Source organism: Prionailurus viverrinus, chromosome D1 (genome assembly GCF_022837055.1).
Source record: "Prionailurus viverrinus isolate Anna chromosome D1, UM_Priviv_1.0, whole genome shotgun sequence".
Taxonomy (NCBI): Eukaryota; Metazoa; Chordata; class Mammalia; order Carnivora; family Felidae; genus Prionailurus; species Prionailurus viverrinus.
In genome coordinates this window covers 75,712,918-75,731,549 of record NC_062570.1, presented here as the reverse complement: position 1 = coordinate 75,731,549, position 18,632 = coordinate 75,712,918, and the positions used below count along the sequence as shown (strand labels likewise).

At 45.7% G+C, this 18,632-nt stretch overlaps 1 protein-coding gene across 10 annotated transcripts in view; it reads right to left on the bottom strand.

Moving 5' to 3' along the window:
* The window catches only part of NAV2 (neuron navigator 2), a 741,507-nt gene that overhangs the window by 202,995 nt on the left and 519,880 nt on the right, over nucleotides 1-18,632 (bottom strand). For all 10 annotated transcript variants that reach the window (XM_047878314.1, XM_047878316.1, XM_047878307.1 and 7 more), the window contains one exon: nucleotides 10,963-11,129. In XM_047878314.1, coding sequence (XP_047734270.1) covers nucleotides 10,963-11,129 — 167 coding nt within the window. The remainder of the gene's footprint in view (nucleotides 1-10,962; nucleotides 11,130-18,632) is intronic.

The window sequence follows — 18,632 nt, the reverse complement described above, 5'->3', positions numbered from 1 at the left end:
ATTTTTGAGAGAAAGAGCAAGCGAGCACAAACAGGGGAGGGGCACAGAGAGAGAGAGAGAGATACAGAATCTGAAGTAGGCTCCAGGATCTGAGATGTTAGCACAGAGCCCCACATGGGGCTCAAACCCATGAGATTTGAGACCATGACCTGAGCCGAAGTCAGACGCTTGACCCACCAGCCACCCAGGTGCCCCTTAAATTGTTTTTATGTTTCTTTATTATTTTTTGAGAGAGACACAGAGCATGAGTGGGGGAGGAGCAGAGAGAGAGGGAGACACAGAATCTGAAACAGGCTCCAGGCTCTGAGCTGTCAGCACAGAGCCTGACGTGGGGCACGAACCCATGAATCGCAAGATCATGACCTGAGCCGAAGTCAAACGCTTAACCGACTGAGCCACCCAGGCACCCTTAGACTTTCATTTCTAAAAGGAAAATGACCTCTCTTCACCAAACTGCTTACTAAAACATCCTTTATTTCTAAACTCTGGATGAGAGTGGCTCCTCTGTGCAAAGTAGACCCCTGCAGACTTTCTCTGGGTGTCACCCCAATGAGGCTCTACCTAACGCACAGAATTGGCTTCATCTCTCCTTCATTCTCCCTCTTAGCACCTTATCTTCTTCTTAAAAGCACTTAACACAGGACTTGGTGGAGAGGAATGTATGTTATTAGTCTTTGGGAAAAAAAAGCAGTTGACACAAAATGTCATGAGATTATTTGTGGTTTAATATTGGTCTCTTCCACCAGACCCTAAGTTCCACGAGGGCAAAGATGACATTATCGACTTTTTCGCTTTTGAGTATTTAGCATGAGGCTGGATATCTAGAGGGCACCCAATAATGTGCTGAACTCAGTTTCAAGTACATGAGTGCATAAAAGAAGGGAGACTCATGTACTCCACACTGTAGAGTCGGGTCGGCATGATTAAAAATAAAGCCACATCTAGCAGAACTTTTCCTGTAGCAAAAATCAACCAGTGCCTTCATAGATGCTTATTCTTAGGGCTAAATTGGATTCTTAAATCCACCAGCTGGTGGCTGTTGAAGGGGGCGGACGGCCCTGCGAAGATGAGTTTAGTTTGGGCCTGCTGTCAGCTCCTGACACTGCCGCATGAGCCTGGTCGCGTCCAGAACGTGGCTTTTCTTCCATTCGCACGCGTTCTCTCAAATGAGGAAGCAAATGTGGGGAGGCCTTGTCCGGAAGAAAACACCTAGACAATGTCAAGTCATTATCCTCCCAGAGTGCCCTGAGAGCGCCAGGCAGGACACCAAGGCTCTACCCGGAGACACAATACAGAACCTGGGCAGTAGGGGGCAGCAGAGACTCAGTGTCTGGACTGCCCTGAGGCAAGCTTTTTTTGTAAAACTGCTTTACCCACGGTGAGTTATTACAAGTCACTGATTCCCACCTCCATTTCATATTTCATAAAAATGCCGTGCTTCTCTCATTTTGAAAACGGCAAAGAGACCATTAGGTGTTGAGGGGCCTTCCTTATTTACCTTTGTTCTCACAAGGCAAGCAGGCCAGGCCGCGGATTTCCAGCAGCAGCTAGTGTCTATCCACAAAGTTCCGACAGCCTTGCTCACCGCACGAATCAACGTGACTGCAGCTAAAGATTGATGACAGGAGCTCCTGGGACACTAAGCACGTAAACTGTGACCACAGTGCCTTGGCATAAACCACTCTGCAGCATGAGCACTAACATGGCACGACGCCTGCAGATGGCCTGTGCGTCACGCCTACCACGATATGGCTGCATGGGGACCGCTGTCTTGGAAACAAACGTTCTCCAGGTGACCCCCTCATTCGTCATTCTCATCAGGGGAAGACAGGTTCCCTAGCGTATGTGCTACGTGTTGGAATCCTAACGAAACACACACTGGCAGAATTGTGAAGGCAGGCTATGGTGCAGAAACGGGCATTTTATCCATGAGGTTCATTTAAGCCCCAGAATGCGAAGTCCTCAACACAGAGAGAAGCCACGCACACATGCACAAGCAGCTCCCTGTCGAGTTGCTACGCCAGCTGCCGAGTTTATTGTTCAGGAGCTCTCCCCTCGTTCTGACCGGCCTTCTGTTCTTGTCCGTTTGATCAGCACAGTGTTCCTTCTGTGTGTCGTGAACACGGGCCACTTGTGCCCATAAAAAAGTTAAGCACATTTATCCCAAAATGTATTTATCTCGTCATGCTCATCAACTTTGTCAAATACTTAAATATTTAAAAAGAACATTTAAAGGAATGACAGCAAGGCCCTGGCTGCAGATGAGACCTGGATAAAAATGACGATGAGAGCACCGAGAAACATAAATACTTTCCCCTACCAATGATCCTTGAAATTAAATTGAATTCACGTCTGTGTGACGCTTGCCACATAGCAGATGGAAGCAAAAATGCGGAGATTTATCATCTGAAGATCAGAAGCACATCAACGAGCCATCTTCCATTCCTGACACAAGCTAATCAAATAGATACTTCATCTCCTGAAATGATTTATTTTTCTCTCTCCTTTACTCATTCTTCCTGTTACAACGGGCCAGGTTTATTGTATTTTAGAAACAGGACACACAGCAGAGAGCCATAAGCTCACACGTTGGCTTCGAAACACATCCATATTTAGAGGAAAGCAAACATGGTTATATCTGTCGTCTTCTCCGTGAAAAAGGATGGCTTTAGCATTAAAGGTTATTAATTTCCCACATTAGAAGGACTGATGCACCTTCTCTGAAGGCCCTTCTGAATTACACAGATCAAGAAAATGGCTCCCAAAGGTCGCCAGAGAGACTCTACCAGAAACGATTTCTTTCACCTTCAAGTCTGACTTTAATTTGATGCTCCAGCTAAGAACAGCAGCTAGGATGGAGTTTGGCTAGGAAGCTTTACTAGTGTTCATCCTTCCCTCTGAATAGGGCAGTGCCCTGGTAAAGTAACATCAAGCTCTTCAAGCGCCACGTAGGGAAAGAACCAGAAGATGATTCTCCAATCGGAGAAAGGGTGGGCTGACTTTCCCCCCCCAAAACACTTCTTTGCAGCACACTACCTCTGCTACTGTACCGAGACCCCCACAGTGATGCTCCCTTTTTCATATTTCTAGGCTAAGTATGGGATCAAAATCCTTTTCCTTTGTTTTCTATTAGCTCAGCTGACACAAGGGAATACTGAAGATTTTTTTTTTTAATTACAATAAGAATTCCACTACAGATTAGTGAGGCAATGGAACGGAGCCAAAAGAAGGTATGAAGACCCAAACAAGGAGGTAAGTTCACCCAGCATAAGTTACGGGCACTGAGAATAAGTTTAAATATATGTACAGCAAAATGTATATGCAAATTTGAATGGTTTCCCATTTACTGGGCTCCTGCTGCACACCAGGCATTAGTCCGGGTGTCTCACTACGTTATCTCTATTCCCTACAACAACACGCTACAAAGAGGCTGCTGGGAATGGAAGGGCAGCTGGAGGGCGGCATGCCCTTTCAAAGGTGACCCAGAAGTCCTCCCTAGGAGAGGGGTTCTCAAACTTCACTGCTGTAAGAGTATCAGGGGTAGAAAACGTGGGTTTCCAGGCTCATTCAGAAATCTGACTTAGAAGGACTAGGTTTGCAAAGCCTCGGGATTTGTGTTTCTAGCAATTACTCAAAGGATGCCGGTGTCCATGATCCATTAATCACACCCTGAGAGACAACACGTCAGAGTCTTGAGTGTACTGTCCCACCGGATCATGGGACTTGAGCTGTGCCCTTTAGACTTAACAGAGACCTACCACGCTGTCCCTTCTTGGATTTGCATATGGGCAATTTACATACACTGTGTCAGAGTGGAACAATATTACTGTTTAAGGTGTTATTTGGGAGACTGGTACCACGTGTTTAGGACTTTTCATCTATTCAGTTAGACAATGTCAATCCTTTGTTTAGAACAAAAGGAAACTGGTGTGAAATACAAACTAAAACAATGAAACCTGCGTTTGCCAAAGAGCGGTTGACCTCCACCTGCCTTACTTGTGAAAGGGCACCATTAACAGACAGCAAATGAATGGACTCTACCACGTTTCGAACACTCAGAGCTCAGCAATTTTTTCACACCATGCAACGAAACCCACAAGGTCAATAAGCTCCAGCTATCAGGAAACAAGAAGTCATAATACTTGATAGCTAGATGTCTGCAATTGGTAGAGACAACAAAGACAAAACGTGAATTGTGCTATGCAAAAAAAGAGAATCCTTCACATCTGACTTTCTACCATCATTTGGGCTAGGGCAGACTGATGCCACTCCACAGATAAATCAACTGGATCTCTGAGAGGTAAGCTGACCTACTGTGGGAGAAGGATTGACAAAATCTCTTCCCCTTCTGCATGAGAATTTAACCTTCAGTTTACCTTGTAACTCTGTTCCCCTGGAAACTTGATAAAGATAGAATGCCAGCTATGTTACTAAGCAACACTGCTCCTGGTAAAAATGACCCTTGGTAGTTAAACCACATCTGGACTGAGAAGAGCTATAAATGGAGTATAAACACCTCTTGGGGGACACCATCATTTTAGGTTTCTCTAAGTACTGTGACTACTAATCAGACCTCATCCTTGCAGGAACCGTAGAAGTTAGTTGGGCATACTGTGTATTTACGAGAGATATTGGCTCCCACGGAGCATGTGGCCTTTATGCTAGAGTGACTCTCACACCTGCCCTGCGGGAGTCTTGTAGCCTCACACCTGAGTGGTCCCATAGGTGGGAGGAGGCAGCGACAGCAACTGGGTGGCTATGCAGCAAACCCCTGGTACAGGACCATGCCTATGGAAGAGAAACACTTTCCCTGCCAGCAACCTGTGATTCCTGTCTACATCCTGAGGAGGACAGGGCCATGTGGGGTTCTTGGTAGTCCTAAGGGGGATCCTGAGCAGATGCCCCGGTGAGCACTACACTTGCCCCAAAAGCCACACTTCTGGGAAGTATTGGAAGGCCAGAGCTCAAACTCAATTGTCTGCTTCAGTGTAAAGTCTTTCTCTGTTCATTTGCAGGCTCTAAACCTTCCCCTACTTTCCCCCAAACTCCCGCCAAGATAACTATATTCTGGCCCAAGAGACTGGCGCAGCTTCTCAAATACTTGCTAGGCTTTTTTTCCCTCCCAGTGCCAGGTGTGAGGTCGCTTTTCGCTGGTCACTTTTAATTCATCCTGCTTGCCCAGCCTCAACAGCTGATCTAACAGTTCACTGATTCCATTTCCAGATGATCCCCCCTGAGACTCCTTTAAATTCAGCGATACCTCCTCAGTTCAAATCTTTAAACTGGCTTTTTTTTTTTTTTTTAAGCCCTCAGACAATTAAGGCTTCTGCTCAGAGGGTCAAGGCGACCTCACGGTTGATTCCCAACCAGAGAGGACGGAGCATGGACAGGCATGCGAGCTCTCCCTGGTCCAGGACTGCCTTGCAACTGCTGGGGTCTCCTGATGGCCAAGGGAGGCCTCACCCCACCACTGAAATGATCTTGTAGACATTTCCCTCTACAGGTCTTCCATAGGACAAAAGTTTATTAACACAGTGACCTCAGCAGATGTCCTGTTGGATTAACACCAGGACCCAAACAGTGGGATGAGTCACTCCTTCCCAGCCTCCCGCTCTCTTTCCGTGAAAATCTGGAGCTAGAAATCACTGCACATGCTATCACTCCTCGGAAGTCCTCCTGGAGCCTTCCTAAGCCCCTCTTTTTCCTCATGGCTTTGAAGGAATCTCTCTTACAGGACTTGTGAGCACACCCCTCCCCCCCGCCCCTGGGGTTGTGCCCTGGAAACTCTGAATCTTGTGTCTCAGTCCCCTCAGTCATGATGACAAGCCCAAGGCTGGACATAAGCAGTGACAAGATGAACAAATGAAAGAAACAACCTGAAACGGGAACACCCAACCGTATGCTTTTCTGTGTGATGTGGACCACTGAATTAATCCCATGTAACCTGTAATTTTATGCCAGAATCCTGGTTAATGGCAGGCCATGGGCAACTTCTTCACAGTTCTCTCTCCCAATCATTAACTCAGATAAATAACTTACTTTGCCAACCATAAAGTGACAAGTTTACAGAGATTCTAAATCAATGGCTCCAGTGTTACTCAGACAAGACATAGTGCTGAAGGCTATAAAACTCTGTCTCCACCCCTGTCTGGCTCTTCTTTTCTACTCATGACAGCAGAGAGTGAACAAGAGGGAGAAAATGACATAGGATGAAGACCAGGGGAGGGAACCTATGCGAAAGCACTTAGAGGGCTCCCATTAGACAAGGCCAAGGGGCCAGGGAAAACAAGCATTCATACCTCACAGTGGCTTAGGGACGGATGACCTCAGACTCACTTTACAGAAGGGGAAACCGAGGCCCAGAGAAATTAAGCATTTTTTAAAAAAATTTTTTTTAATGTTTATTTATTTTTGAGACAGAGACAGAGCTCGGGCGGGGAGGGTCAGAGAGAGAGAGGGAGACACAGAATCCGAATCAGGCTCCAGGCTCCGAGCTGTCAGCACAGAGCCCAATGAGGGGCTTGAACCCACAGACGGTGGGATCATGGCCTGAGCGGAAGTCGGATGCCCAACCGATTGAGCCACCCAGGCACCCCGAGAAATTAAGCATCTTGAGTGAGGCCACACTGGTTGGCAGACAGCTGGATCTCAAACCCAAGTGCTTTCTGTACATGCCAAAGTCTGTCCATGTCACTAGTCATAACTCATAGCAAGGCGGCAGTTAAAAGGGCCAGTTGTTAGCAAAGGATCTTGTTATTTCAGCTTACTGTAACCCGCCTCATTTCAAAGGCAGTATTTTTTGTCCAAGAGAGTGAAAACAAGTGCGTAGGGAAACTGACCTCTCACACGTTGCTGATGGGCACAGACGTAGGTATAACCTTTTGGAAGCAAAATCTGGCAATGTTAAAACACCTGCAAAATGTGTATACCCTTAAATGAAATGGTATACACGTGCAAAAAAGACATGAGGATGTTAATTTCAGTACTATTTATAATATCAAAGAATCAGGGGTGGCTCAGCCGGTTAAGCGTCTGACTTTAGCTCAGGTCATGATCTCACAGTTTGTGAGTTCGAGTCCCGCGTCGGGCTCTGTGCTGACAGCTCAGAGCCTGGAGCCTACTTCTGATTCTGTATCTCCCTCTCTCTGCGCCTCCCCTGCCCGTGCTCTAAGAATAAACAAACATTAAAAAGTTTTTTTAAATTAAAAAAAAAGAATTGGAAGCAACCAAAATGAAAGTAGTTAGGAATATTAAGGTGAATTTATGCGATGGAGTCATATGCAACTATTATAAAGAGAGAATAAAATATAAAAAGGTTGTCCATGATTGGTTGATTTTATTTACAAGATTTTAAGTCATATACAATGTATGTCAGAGTGTCTGTGTACAGAGTTCCTGTAACAATTAAATTATTATTTACAAAGCCCTTAGAACAGTACTTGGAAAATATTAAACAGTAGGAAAAATTTATCAAAATGTGATAGTATATGCATAAAGAAAATACAGAAGAATATGAGTGATAAACAGGGGCTAATTCTGAGAGCAGGGGTTATGCAGGGTTCTCTTTCAATAAATTTATGCTGTTTAAAATTTTTTTACATGACGATTTTTATCACGAAAATATAATAAACATACACTTTCTCTAAAATGAAGAAAACCATATTATTCAGGAGAGACCATCTTCCATTTGCACAGACTTTAGTTTAGGAATAGTAAATATTTCAAATTCATAGGATGGACCAAATACTTTAGAAATGTATTTGATTTCTGGCAGTGCTAACCCACCCAGAGGATGTAAGTGAGGGGATGGAAGGAAAAGATAATGTCACCAATGTTGAAAATGACAGCTCTTTCCTCTTCCTGAAAAGCTGTGATTCTGGTCTGGAGCCGTAGGGCCAAGGGAGGAAGCGAGGAGCCACCGTATTCCAGGCCATCCCCCAACAGATCCGCAGGGGAACCTGCTCACAGCATCCCTCGGGCCGGGCAAGGTGCCTCACTGCTGCCCCCTGCAGGAGTGAGTGGGGGAAGCCAAAGAGGAACCTAACCACGCTAGTGAAAACTGCCCAACTAGCAGCTTTTCCTACAGGCTAAGGATTTGTAGACTTTCCTCCAAACCTCACAAATTCCTGGGATTTACACACCAACTGTGCACTTGGTCACCTCATGGACTAAGCCAATACAGTGTGTGTGTGTGTGTGTGTGTGTGTGTGTGTGTGTCCCTAGACTTTTTCCCCGCTGTGAAGTATTTTATATATCTATTCTTCTTCTGTTTCACATCTCAGTTGATTGCTCAGTTGAATACTGGAAACCTAAGTATTTTCTAGATCTATTACTCTTCTTCTGTTTCACATCTCAGTTGACCAGAACAAAATTCAGCGATGATGGCAGGAAGGCATTCGCTTCGCTTCTTTGGACGTGATTTTTGGAGGAATCTTTCAGTTATTTCCTCACAAAGGATTAAGTGCTCCGGGGCTTTGGAAAAGCTGCCTGTTATAATTTCCTTTTATTTCTTTTTATCCTTTTAAAAAATCAAGACTAAGTGTTGAAATATTTTTGTCATATGTTGGAAGAGTAGTGAATTTCTTGTTCCCCTTTCTGGTGGGATCAGATCAACTCCTAGAAGAATCCCTGGTCCAATGGGTCACATGTACAAGCCTACGAAATGGGTTACCTGAGAGAAAATGCCAGCATGCAATGCAATCAGGGCCTGTCCGACTCATAAGACAGCTTCGAGAAGGATAGGTCATGAGATTATATCGTGGACTTTAACTCATCTGAAAGCAGTCCATACCTCAACTACAGCACCCACCACACTGAGCTACAACGTATCTGCTCACTAGTGTGCACCTCTCCAGGACCTGTCAAGATGAGGGATGCTACCCTGAGCACCCAAAAACCTGCTGTGCCTCCCGATGGCCAGGTGGGGGAGCCACTTCTCCCACCACATGGTCCATGCTGCATGGAGCTGGCTACCTCATAGGCTGCCATCAAGGTCAGATTCAACAGAGGACACAGGGACTGTGAGAAAGGAGGAGGAAATACAAAAGCCTCTTTAGGTACAATTGTGCTGTCCCTTTACCTCAGGATGCTGGGGAAAGTATTAGAATAAAAACTACCCGGGTCTGCCTAAGCCTGCTTGACCTAAGCTCTCCAGGCTAGGAGAGGGATCATAAATGTACTCTCCCATGCACCTGGAGCCCCGGTCAGTTATTTTTATCATTCTGGGAGGGAATCCTTAGGGGATTTTGTGAGTCCCAGCTCACAAGATATTCTCACACTTACTACCTCGCTCGATCCTCCCAGGAGACAGGACGGAGCTTGAGTTCAAACCCAGGAGTCAAACCTTGATCCGAATTCCAGTGCTCAATTACCAGAGAGGGCAAGTTACTAAATCCCAATTAGCCTCAGTTCTTTTATCTGTAAAATTGGGTTAATGATATTTACCACACAGAATGTTTGTGAAGACCAAGTAACACAGTGAAAATCAAAGTCCCTGGCAGATGATACTTATTTTTATTTATTTTTTTATTTAGAGAGCGAGCGAGCGAGCATGCACACGCACGCATGTGAGGGGAGACAAGGGGCAGAGAGAGAAACAGAATTTTTAGCAGGCTCCATACTCAGTGCAGAGCCCAACGTGGGGCTCGATCCCACAACCCTGGGATCATGACCTGAGCCAAAATCAAGAGTCTGACACTTAACCAACTGAGCCACCCAGGTGCCTCTTAAACACACTTTTAAGAAGACCATACTTTTGAAAGGAACATGTTTGGCTACGGTTGAAGAGGAGAAAAGGAGGGGAGGGGAAGGGGGTGGAAAGAGGGAAGACGACGACAAATGACTTTCTTAAGGCAGGAGCCAAGGGCTGGATCACAAAGAACTTGACTGGTTGAGACCTCCCACTGCTGGCTGCAGAGTTTCCAATGCCCTGATGCAAAACTTTCTGCCATATATAGGTCAGCCATACCAAACCTCCCTTCCTATTTTCTCAAGTATGCTAGCTGAGGGTAGGGCAGAAACCAAGCTCCACTAAATGAAACCATCCTGGGCTAGAGGGTAGGTCCAGGAGCCTCGGATCTCGTTCACAGTGGGAGGGCTGCCCAGGCTCCTGAAACACTTTCAGAGTGGGAGGCAGCTCTCCTGAGTCTCGAGGGAGTTGAAGGCCACATCTAGGACAACTCCTACCGTAGAAAATGCTTCCAAGAGATCTGGGCACATCACCCCCACCAAGAAGTCTAGACGACTTAGCCTGGGAGGAATGAAGGAGGGCTCTGCTTCTCACTGTACAATCTTCTAAGCTCAGTTTCTCCAAGGTCTCACGAGACACAGACCGAAGCAAGCAAATGTTTGTTTCACCATCTTCTGTGCAATAGCCCCCACACAGCTACTCACCTCTTCCCCCATCCTAAGATCTCAGGGCTATGTAGAGCAAAAAGTCATATCCTCTTTTGGTAAAAGTTACATCATCGGAACACTAAGAATAATGTTGCATATTCCTTATATGTAGCCAAGATATTCATTTACACAACCCACATTTCTGCCTTTTTCAAAGGGTGAAAATTCCCTTGTTCTTAACTTCCCTCATATCACTTTTAACGGGTAGAAAGCTTATCAGGCACAAAACGCACACTCTGAGAACCTTGCATTTCTGGAAAACCATCTACCATACAGAGCACGTTCTGTGACAGTTTACTTTCAAGTTGTAAATGCTATATTGCTTCTCTCTGTAGCCAGGTGTCTTCCGGGCCCCTACTGAAACAAATACTCCTAATTCCTGCTGGCAACCATGAACCTATTTCCACCACTTTATTAACGCCTCTGCTAACAAAGTTCCTGCCAGCCAAGTATGTCCTATGGCCCATGCTATGTGCAACCTTGTTCCCAACCCTAGCAAACTCACCCAAAGGAACCGGATCTGTATACAGGAAAATGCCAGAAAGGACCCTCAAGAAGTTGACTTACCTTTCTCGTGGCTGCTTGGCGGTGGTGGTGGAAGTGGGGAGGTGACCGGTTTGGACTTGTCATAGTTGTTAAAGCTCTGGCTGCGTCGGTTGTTGGCAGTGGCTGACCCTCCACGTGTTTTGGCTTCACTGCCTGCAGTGGACACCCTTGCAGTAGGACCTGGAAGCCTAAAATGCAAAAGCAACAGGAAAATGGATTCAGTCTCAAGAGAACAGCAGTGTCTCAGAAGAAGGAACTGCAACCATGCAGGAGGTAGAGGAAACCATTCAAGACATTGGGTCTGTGGAGATTTGCCAGTCAAAAAATTCAATGGAACTACCACAAACATCTAGGCTACCAATGACCCCAGCAAAGTCCAACAGCAAAACATGAGTTTTCCTTTGAGCAAAGAGAAATTCTGAAGGAAAAGTAAATGAATATGTTTGCTGATTAAAAAATACGAACTTTATCTTCCATTTTCTCTTGAATGAGTAATTTATTTTTCAATAGGGCCAAACCGTGTCAACTCTAATTCTATCAAGTGTGGAACATAAGGGCCTATTAAGACTTTAAACTTTTTTACCTTCTGCGCGCATCTCTTCTAGTAGGTATTAATATGGCCATAATCCATATTAATCATAATATCATAATCCAGGGTTGCAGTATCAAGAAAATGACGTAATTTATAATAGAGAACCGTTAGCACTCAGGACCCAATACAACTGCAACGAGAAAACTTACGGCCTGGATGAAAACATGTGTTCAGACATACATTCTCCCTCAACACCTGACAACATGTCCCTGTAGGTATTATTTAGAGGCTGAAGCCCAGCTTCTCTGCACAGCAGACAGAAAAAAAATCATACGTTCTTTCTGTAGAATAAGCAGGAATCTATTAACCTAAGGACAAACATATACCTTCTCTTAAGTAAAGTATCTCATTTAGAGTGGTTTGGGAAATAAAGTTAGTGGACATTTTTGTAATATGTCTACAGATCTTACGGCCTCCTCCCCAAAGAGTTAAGGGTAAGACTCCCTCAGAATTTTGGGTCAGAGAGTACTAAGCAGGCTGTTTCTAATCGTTAAAAACGGAAAGAGAAACAAATAATGAAATCTTTAGTTGTATCTTTCAGCTAAAACCCACTTAGCTGTTTAAAAGCCACTGGAACCTCCACTGACTAGCAAAAGATCTAGTGAGAAGTCTGAATTTTCAACCCATAAAGCTTTCAACTTTCTCTCCCCACTGCAAATCTGTAAGCGCCAAAGAAGTCTGCAGTCTGGAAGCATTTTAGATATAGGCCGGCGATCACTTTAAACTTTTTTCTTGCTGGCTGAGCAAGAAAGATGGTTGTAGAATAAACAGAGAACATGAGCTGGTGAGAGAAGACTGTAAAATTTATACAGTTAAGAAGGTGGCCCAATTCCCTGACGGGGAGCTAGGAGGGAAGGAAGGGGCTGAGTTCTCTCCCCTAACAAGAGGCAGAGGGAAGTGCACTTTCCACTGCACTAGGACGATTTGCCCCTTTTACCCCATCTTGTTTTGGAGAAAAGATTCACCCCACATAGACAGGCAAAGAGTGGGGTATAAAGCCAGCATCTATATTTGGGTACCAGATGTGGCCAGCACAACTGAACAAGGAGGCCCAGCAAGGGGATTTTGGTACCTCTTGGTTCTGCCTTTAATACAAATGGCATCCCGAGAGCCCTCCAGGTCAGTGTTAGCGGAGTACTCAGAGCCAATGGCAGAGCTTCTGCAGATACAGACATGGGGTCCTCTGGGCTGGACTCCTTTAACCCAGCTATAGTCTGCAGAGCCTTAATGCCCACAGACAGGCCTGGGAAAGAATTATAGACTTCTTTCAAGATGATGTCACAGCAATAGTATTATGTGGTACAGGGTAACAGGCCACAGCATTCTACTTCAGTAGGGAATTTGCAAGAAGTAGGTAAGCAAAAAGCAACAAGAAGGGAAAACAGGCTTCCTTTTGGAGTTGCTGCAGAGCTCCCACTGCCCCAACTCAGAGCTCTCCAGGGCCTCTATGGAAACAAGATTGATCAAAGCACAGGATGGGATGGGTACAACCTTGAATTGGGTAGGCAATCTGGTCCTAAAATAAGTCCTAAAATAAGGACTTTTTCCACACATAGAACACTGGACCAGTCTTGTAATTTCTCCAAGATTCATGTTCCAGATCAGATAACTTTGGAATAATAATAAACTATCCAATGGGATAGTTGTTCGTTTGAAATGAGGCTTAATGTCGGGCCTGTTGTGAGTATTCAATTCATGTTAGTTTCCCCTTCTCATCCTCTCTGTTGAGCATAAACTTATAAATGAGTTGGGCATTGTCATAAAGGAAACACGCTTTGGTACAAAAAAGAATCAGACAAAATAATGAAGGAAATTGATGGATCCAGATGAAAGTATCAGAAGAAAGCAGATAAAAATCAACACACACAAGACAGAGATCTACATTTTCAAAGAGGTAAGCCAGGCTTTGGCAGATGGTACTTATTTCCCTAAGAAACATTCCAGAAGAGGAACTGCTCCATGGAGGAACATTCCAGAAGAGGAAGATCTATGACTAAGACCTTCTACTTAGGGCATCTCCGAGCCATCTGTAGGCCCCATTCCCCACAGTGAAACATTCCTGGTCTTGGATCAATAAGCTAGTTCTGGCCTCTCCTGGGTCGTCATCATCAGATTCCCTTCACTGGGTCAGGACCTAGAGGTACACCTTGGATGAGAGTGGCATAGCCATCAAGCGGCTACAGGGTTGAACCAAGTTTTCTAGGACTTCAAGAAGGACTTCTTGAAGGCTTTGAGGGCAGCTGACAAGGAAAAGAATGGTTGGCACATACTTAGCAAGGGCCACCACAAAGTTCAAGCCAACTCATGTCATCTTCTACCCCCATCACTTTTACACTGTAGTCAGCTCAGCAACCTGAACTTGACCAAATGGGAAGACGGGGTGGAGACCAAGTAATTTCTTCCAAGTTTCACTGGGTGTCTATGACAACACAATGCTTTACAATGCGAGTTGTGAATGGGCTTGAGTAGTTGCTTGCTCCAAAGCAAGCCTCCTCCATCCCTCTGAAATTTTCAACAAAGTCTGCCTGAGACACAAAGGCCATGAATGTGTGATGGGTAGGAAGTAAGAAAAAAGGCTTCTTTGGATCCACCCATGAGGGAACCAAAATATTCTTTGATTGTGAGTCAATCTACCAAATTGATTCAGGCTGAATTATAAGTATAGGATTTCAAATGTTTCACTTCAAAGACAATGCTGACCTTGAGGACCTAAGGTACATGAGCAATCACTGGGGCATGACTTTCTGCAGGTTGAAGAAGAGTTTTCCACGGTGTGAATGTTTATGCCCCCCTTCACATTCAGATGTTGAAATCCTAATGTCTAGTGTGGTGGTGTTAGGACGTGGGGGGCTTTGGGAGGTGATCAGGTCATTACACAGAGCCCTCATGAATGAAATTAATGACCTTATAAAAGACAGTCCAGAATGCTGGCTGGCCCCAGGTAGGGATGGAGTGAGAAGTCAGCAGTCTGCAACCTGGAAGTCAGCACTCACCAGAACCTGGCAAGGCTGGCATCCTGATCTTGGACTTCCAGCTTCTAGAAATGTGAGTGACAAATTTCTGTTGTGTATCAGCCACTGAGTCTGTGGTATTTCACTGTGGCAGTCCAAACAAAGACAGGGTTCTAGTCCGATCTCATCTAGATCTTAAGGTAAGGCTGACTGATCCTAGAAAACATCTAAATTACCCATGTATTGATAAAAGAATATGCGAAGGTCGGAAGTAATTCAAAGAAGGAAAATGATAACCTTGGAGGTTGGTGGGATGGTCAGACGTGACCCCAGAGCAAGGTGGCATGTGGAATGGAAATGTGAGTGGAGAACAAGAAGGTACGGAGTCATGGAGAGAGGCAGAGATCTCCGGCAGAGGGAAGCCTATAAAAAAATGCAGAGGAAGGAGGGTCTGGTGTGTGCTGAGAAGTGGGGGACAGGCTGGGAGGAAAGGAGGCTGGAGAAGCGGGCAGGGCCAGAATAGAGAGGCCCTTGTATGTTGCAGCATGAATCTGGACTTTTTCCTGCTCTCCAGCAAATGAGTCATAAGCTAGGGAGGCTGGGAGCAGTATCTTCTAGTTCACAGTAACGCAGACCTCAGGCTCTCCAGCTCACGTTCTCCAGTTCATAACTGTTAACATCCTGATGCATCACAGGAACTTCTATCAAGTCCCAGCCTGGAAACAGCTGCTGTCTGTACTTTAGGATCCTTTGCAGAAGAGGTGGGTCTCGCTCATGTGGAACAGCCATGGGTAAAACAGACGCTGCCCAAGGTACCTGCCTCAGTGAAGAAAAGCAGGGAGAGGGGAGCACATCAAGTCAACCTGTATCATTTATGGTGACAGAAGAGTTCCAAGGCTCCTGTGCAAGCACAAGTCCACTTCTCAAGACCATTCCCTGTTCCAAACGTAGTTACGAAATGACAGAGGACACAGATGGGTTCTTTGAAACATACACATGTCGTATCAAAAGAATAAGTTTAAGGGAAGTGGCATAAAAAAGAGGCAGAAGAGAAATCCTGCTGCTATTGAAGCCGTGGTCAATTTCTCCAACATGTGCAGAGCCGAGCAGGCAGGGTGGTAAATTGTCATTCTCGGCACATGACCTCGGAGTACATCCCGGCTCCACGCGCTGTGTGTGCTGATGGGAGGAAAGCCATTTTTCCCCTGCAAAACCACTTCAAAGGCCGGGAGAAGATGGCCCTCCCAGGGGGAATGGCAGCTTGTGTGCACATGCTTGGGACCTCAGGTGGCAGGCATTGTGATGGGAGATGCTTTCTGCCAGAGGAGGTTATTAAATGTTGAATCTCTCATCTCCATGGCCTCTGCTTTTCAGCAGCTGGACAAAGAGGACAGAAGTATCAGTCCCACTGCTTCCTCTCCACGAGATGGTCATGTGATCAGCTCTGTGGGGTTTTGCTGGAGACGGGTGGTCTGGTGGCCCTCCCTGGCCCAGATCAACCCCAAACACCAACCTCACTGTATCTGCTAGTTATGGTGTATAGACCAGATATCAAAGGGCCGGAAATGACTTCATTTAACCCATGTATCATGAGTGAGGCAGCACTACCCCGTTTTGCTGGTAAGCAAACACAGGCTCCTGGAGAATAAAGAATTTGCCCAGGATACGTGGTAAGTGATGAAGATGGGCTTTCACTAAGTTTGACTAGCTGCACTCCCAGCCATGTACCTCTCTACCTCCACAGATAGAACACACCTGCAAACCCAGGGCTCACCAGGGTTGCCAAAGGACGATAATTGTAGTCGAAGGCAGAAATTCATGAAAATCCTTCATCCCTGTATGGATTCCCTCTATAAGCATCCAGATTCAATGGAGAGGCTTCCTACCCTGTTCAATATCCCTGGTACTTATCCAAGGTGTTTGACTCTGGCAGGTGTTCAAAGTTTGCACTTGAACTCTATTTCCAAAGCTCTGGGAGAGTTGTCTTGCTTAGCCAGCAGGGGTAAGGTGGTTTCTTTTGACAACTAATTTTACAGCTACGTTTGGTGATGCCCGGATTAGCTAAAACGCTTATCAGAATTGTGCTCAAGGCTGGGGATGGGAAATGGAGGGGGGGTTAGGGAAGGCAAGGAGGAGTATTAGGCAAATAATGAAAGAACATCCTTTCACTGACCTCATCAGAGACAAAGATGCATCCAAAAGAAACTCTAGGTGAGGGATGTGACCCTGAAAGAAAGCCAGACCTTGGCTTTCAGTCAACTTGGAAACCCTGTGCCCAGCACACCATGGGGTCAGGGGCAGACACAGCCTCTTCCTTCGGTTCTTCCGCTCTTCCCACTGCCTCCTTCCATCATCTGGGACTGATAACCACTCATACTCGGGATGGGCATGTGCTTCCAATTAAATATTTTCCCAGCCAGCTCCTGCTTATCTTCTAGAACTGAGTACATCGTGGGAACAAACACCAGACTTCAGGTTCCCTCCAAGCTCACTTAACTTCCTTTCCTTTTATCTGTGAAAGGATTTCAATTTGCAATGGAACTGGAGAATAGGAAATGGAGAATCCCACACAGGTGCCCTCAGAAGACCCAAGTTTAAAAACTGAAAATCGCATTTCCCATAAACGCCTGACTCACAGAAGACAGAAACCTATCTCCTGACCAATGAATATCTGCCTAGAATCCCTCTCTATCCTCAAACCAATGAACTTACCACTTGGACTCTGGCTAGATCTCCCCTTCCTGCACTCCTGGCCCATCAATACAGCACACCCCGAACCCTCAACAGACTCACCTGTTTCTTGCTATGGCTGCATTTCCCAAACTGCAATTCCTCTGCTATTCCCAAATAAACTCGATTTGAGTTTGGTAATTTGAGCTCACCTCAGTTTACGTCTCTATTTAGGTTGACGCTCAAAAACTGGGAACCCAGTTTGCCAGTGCAGGGGGTGTCTGAGGGAGGTCTGGTGTGATTTTTCAGGGAAAGCAGGCACTCTCTAGCATGGAGTCATGAACTGCACGTTTAAGTCCTCCAGCCCCACCCTGGCCAAATTCAGGTGCCCTCACCCTAATCCCCACGTGATGGTATCTGGAAATGGGGCTTATGGGAGGGACTTCATGCGGCTGAAGACCTCATGATGGGCTCGGTGCCTTGTAAGAAGAGAATGGAGAGGGCTTTCTTCCTCTCTCTCTGCTCTCCGTGTGAGGACACAGCAAGAACATGGCCATCTAGAAACCAGGAACAGGGCCCTCATTACAATCTGACTGTGCGGGCACCCTGATCTTGGACTTGCTAGCCTCCAGAACTATAAGGGAAACAGCTTAAGTCAGCCAGTTTATGGTGATTTGTTGTAGCAGCCCAAACTGACAAAGGCACATGATTATGAAAAGCACTGACAAATGTTGGTTCCCTCTTGTCTCCCAGAACCAAGTCTGGGTAACATATGGACTTGTTCTACAGAGAAGCAATGGCCCCGTGGCTTCTCCCCAACAGCCAGGCAGATCCTGAGTTGGGTTTCCCTATGTATAACTTTTTAGAAAAGAAAAAGTAAACTCTGGGTAGAAAAAGGCACTGAGAACTTGACAGAGTGGGGCAGCAAGCAGACATTCAGAATGTATTTGTTACACGAATACAGATAGAAATGTAGTGTGGCGTGGGGGCGCCTGGTGGCTCAGTCGGTTGAGCGTCCAACTTCAGCTCAGGTCACGATCTCGCGGTCTGTGGGTCCGAGCCCCGCGTCAGGCTCTGTGCCGACAGCTCGGAGCCTGGAGCCTGCTTAGGATTCTGTGTCTCCCTCTCTCCCTGTCCCTCCCCCACTTGCACTCTGTCTCTCTCAAATATAAACATTGAAAAAAAAAAGTGTAGTGTGGATATCCCTTTAGCTTTAAATGAGAATTCAATGAAAATAATGAACCAGCATCAGGTTCTATTAGGATGCTACAAAGGGCAAAGTGAGGCAAAAGGCCAAGAGTAACAGCTGAAACGTAAGATTTTTTAAAAGCAGCCTTGACAACCCCATAAATACCAGAATTCAAGGGGGAGGAAGACAGAAAGAGTGTAAACACAGTGGTTAAAGTGAGGGTTCTGGAGTTAGGTCAACTGGGCTCAAATCCTGGCTTTTCCACTTTCTGTATCATCTTGAGTAACTT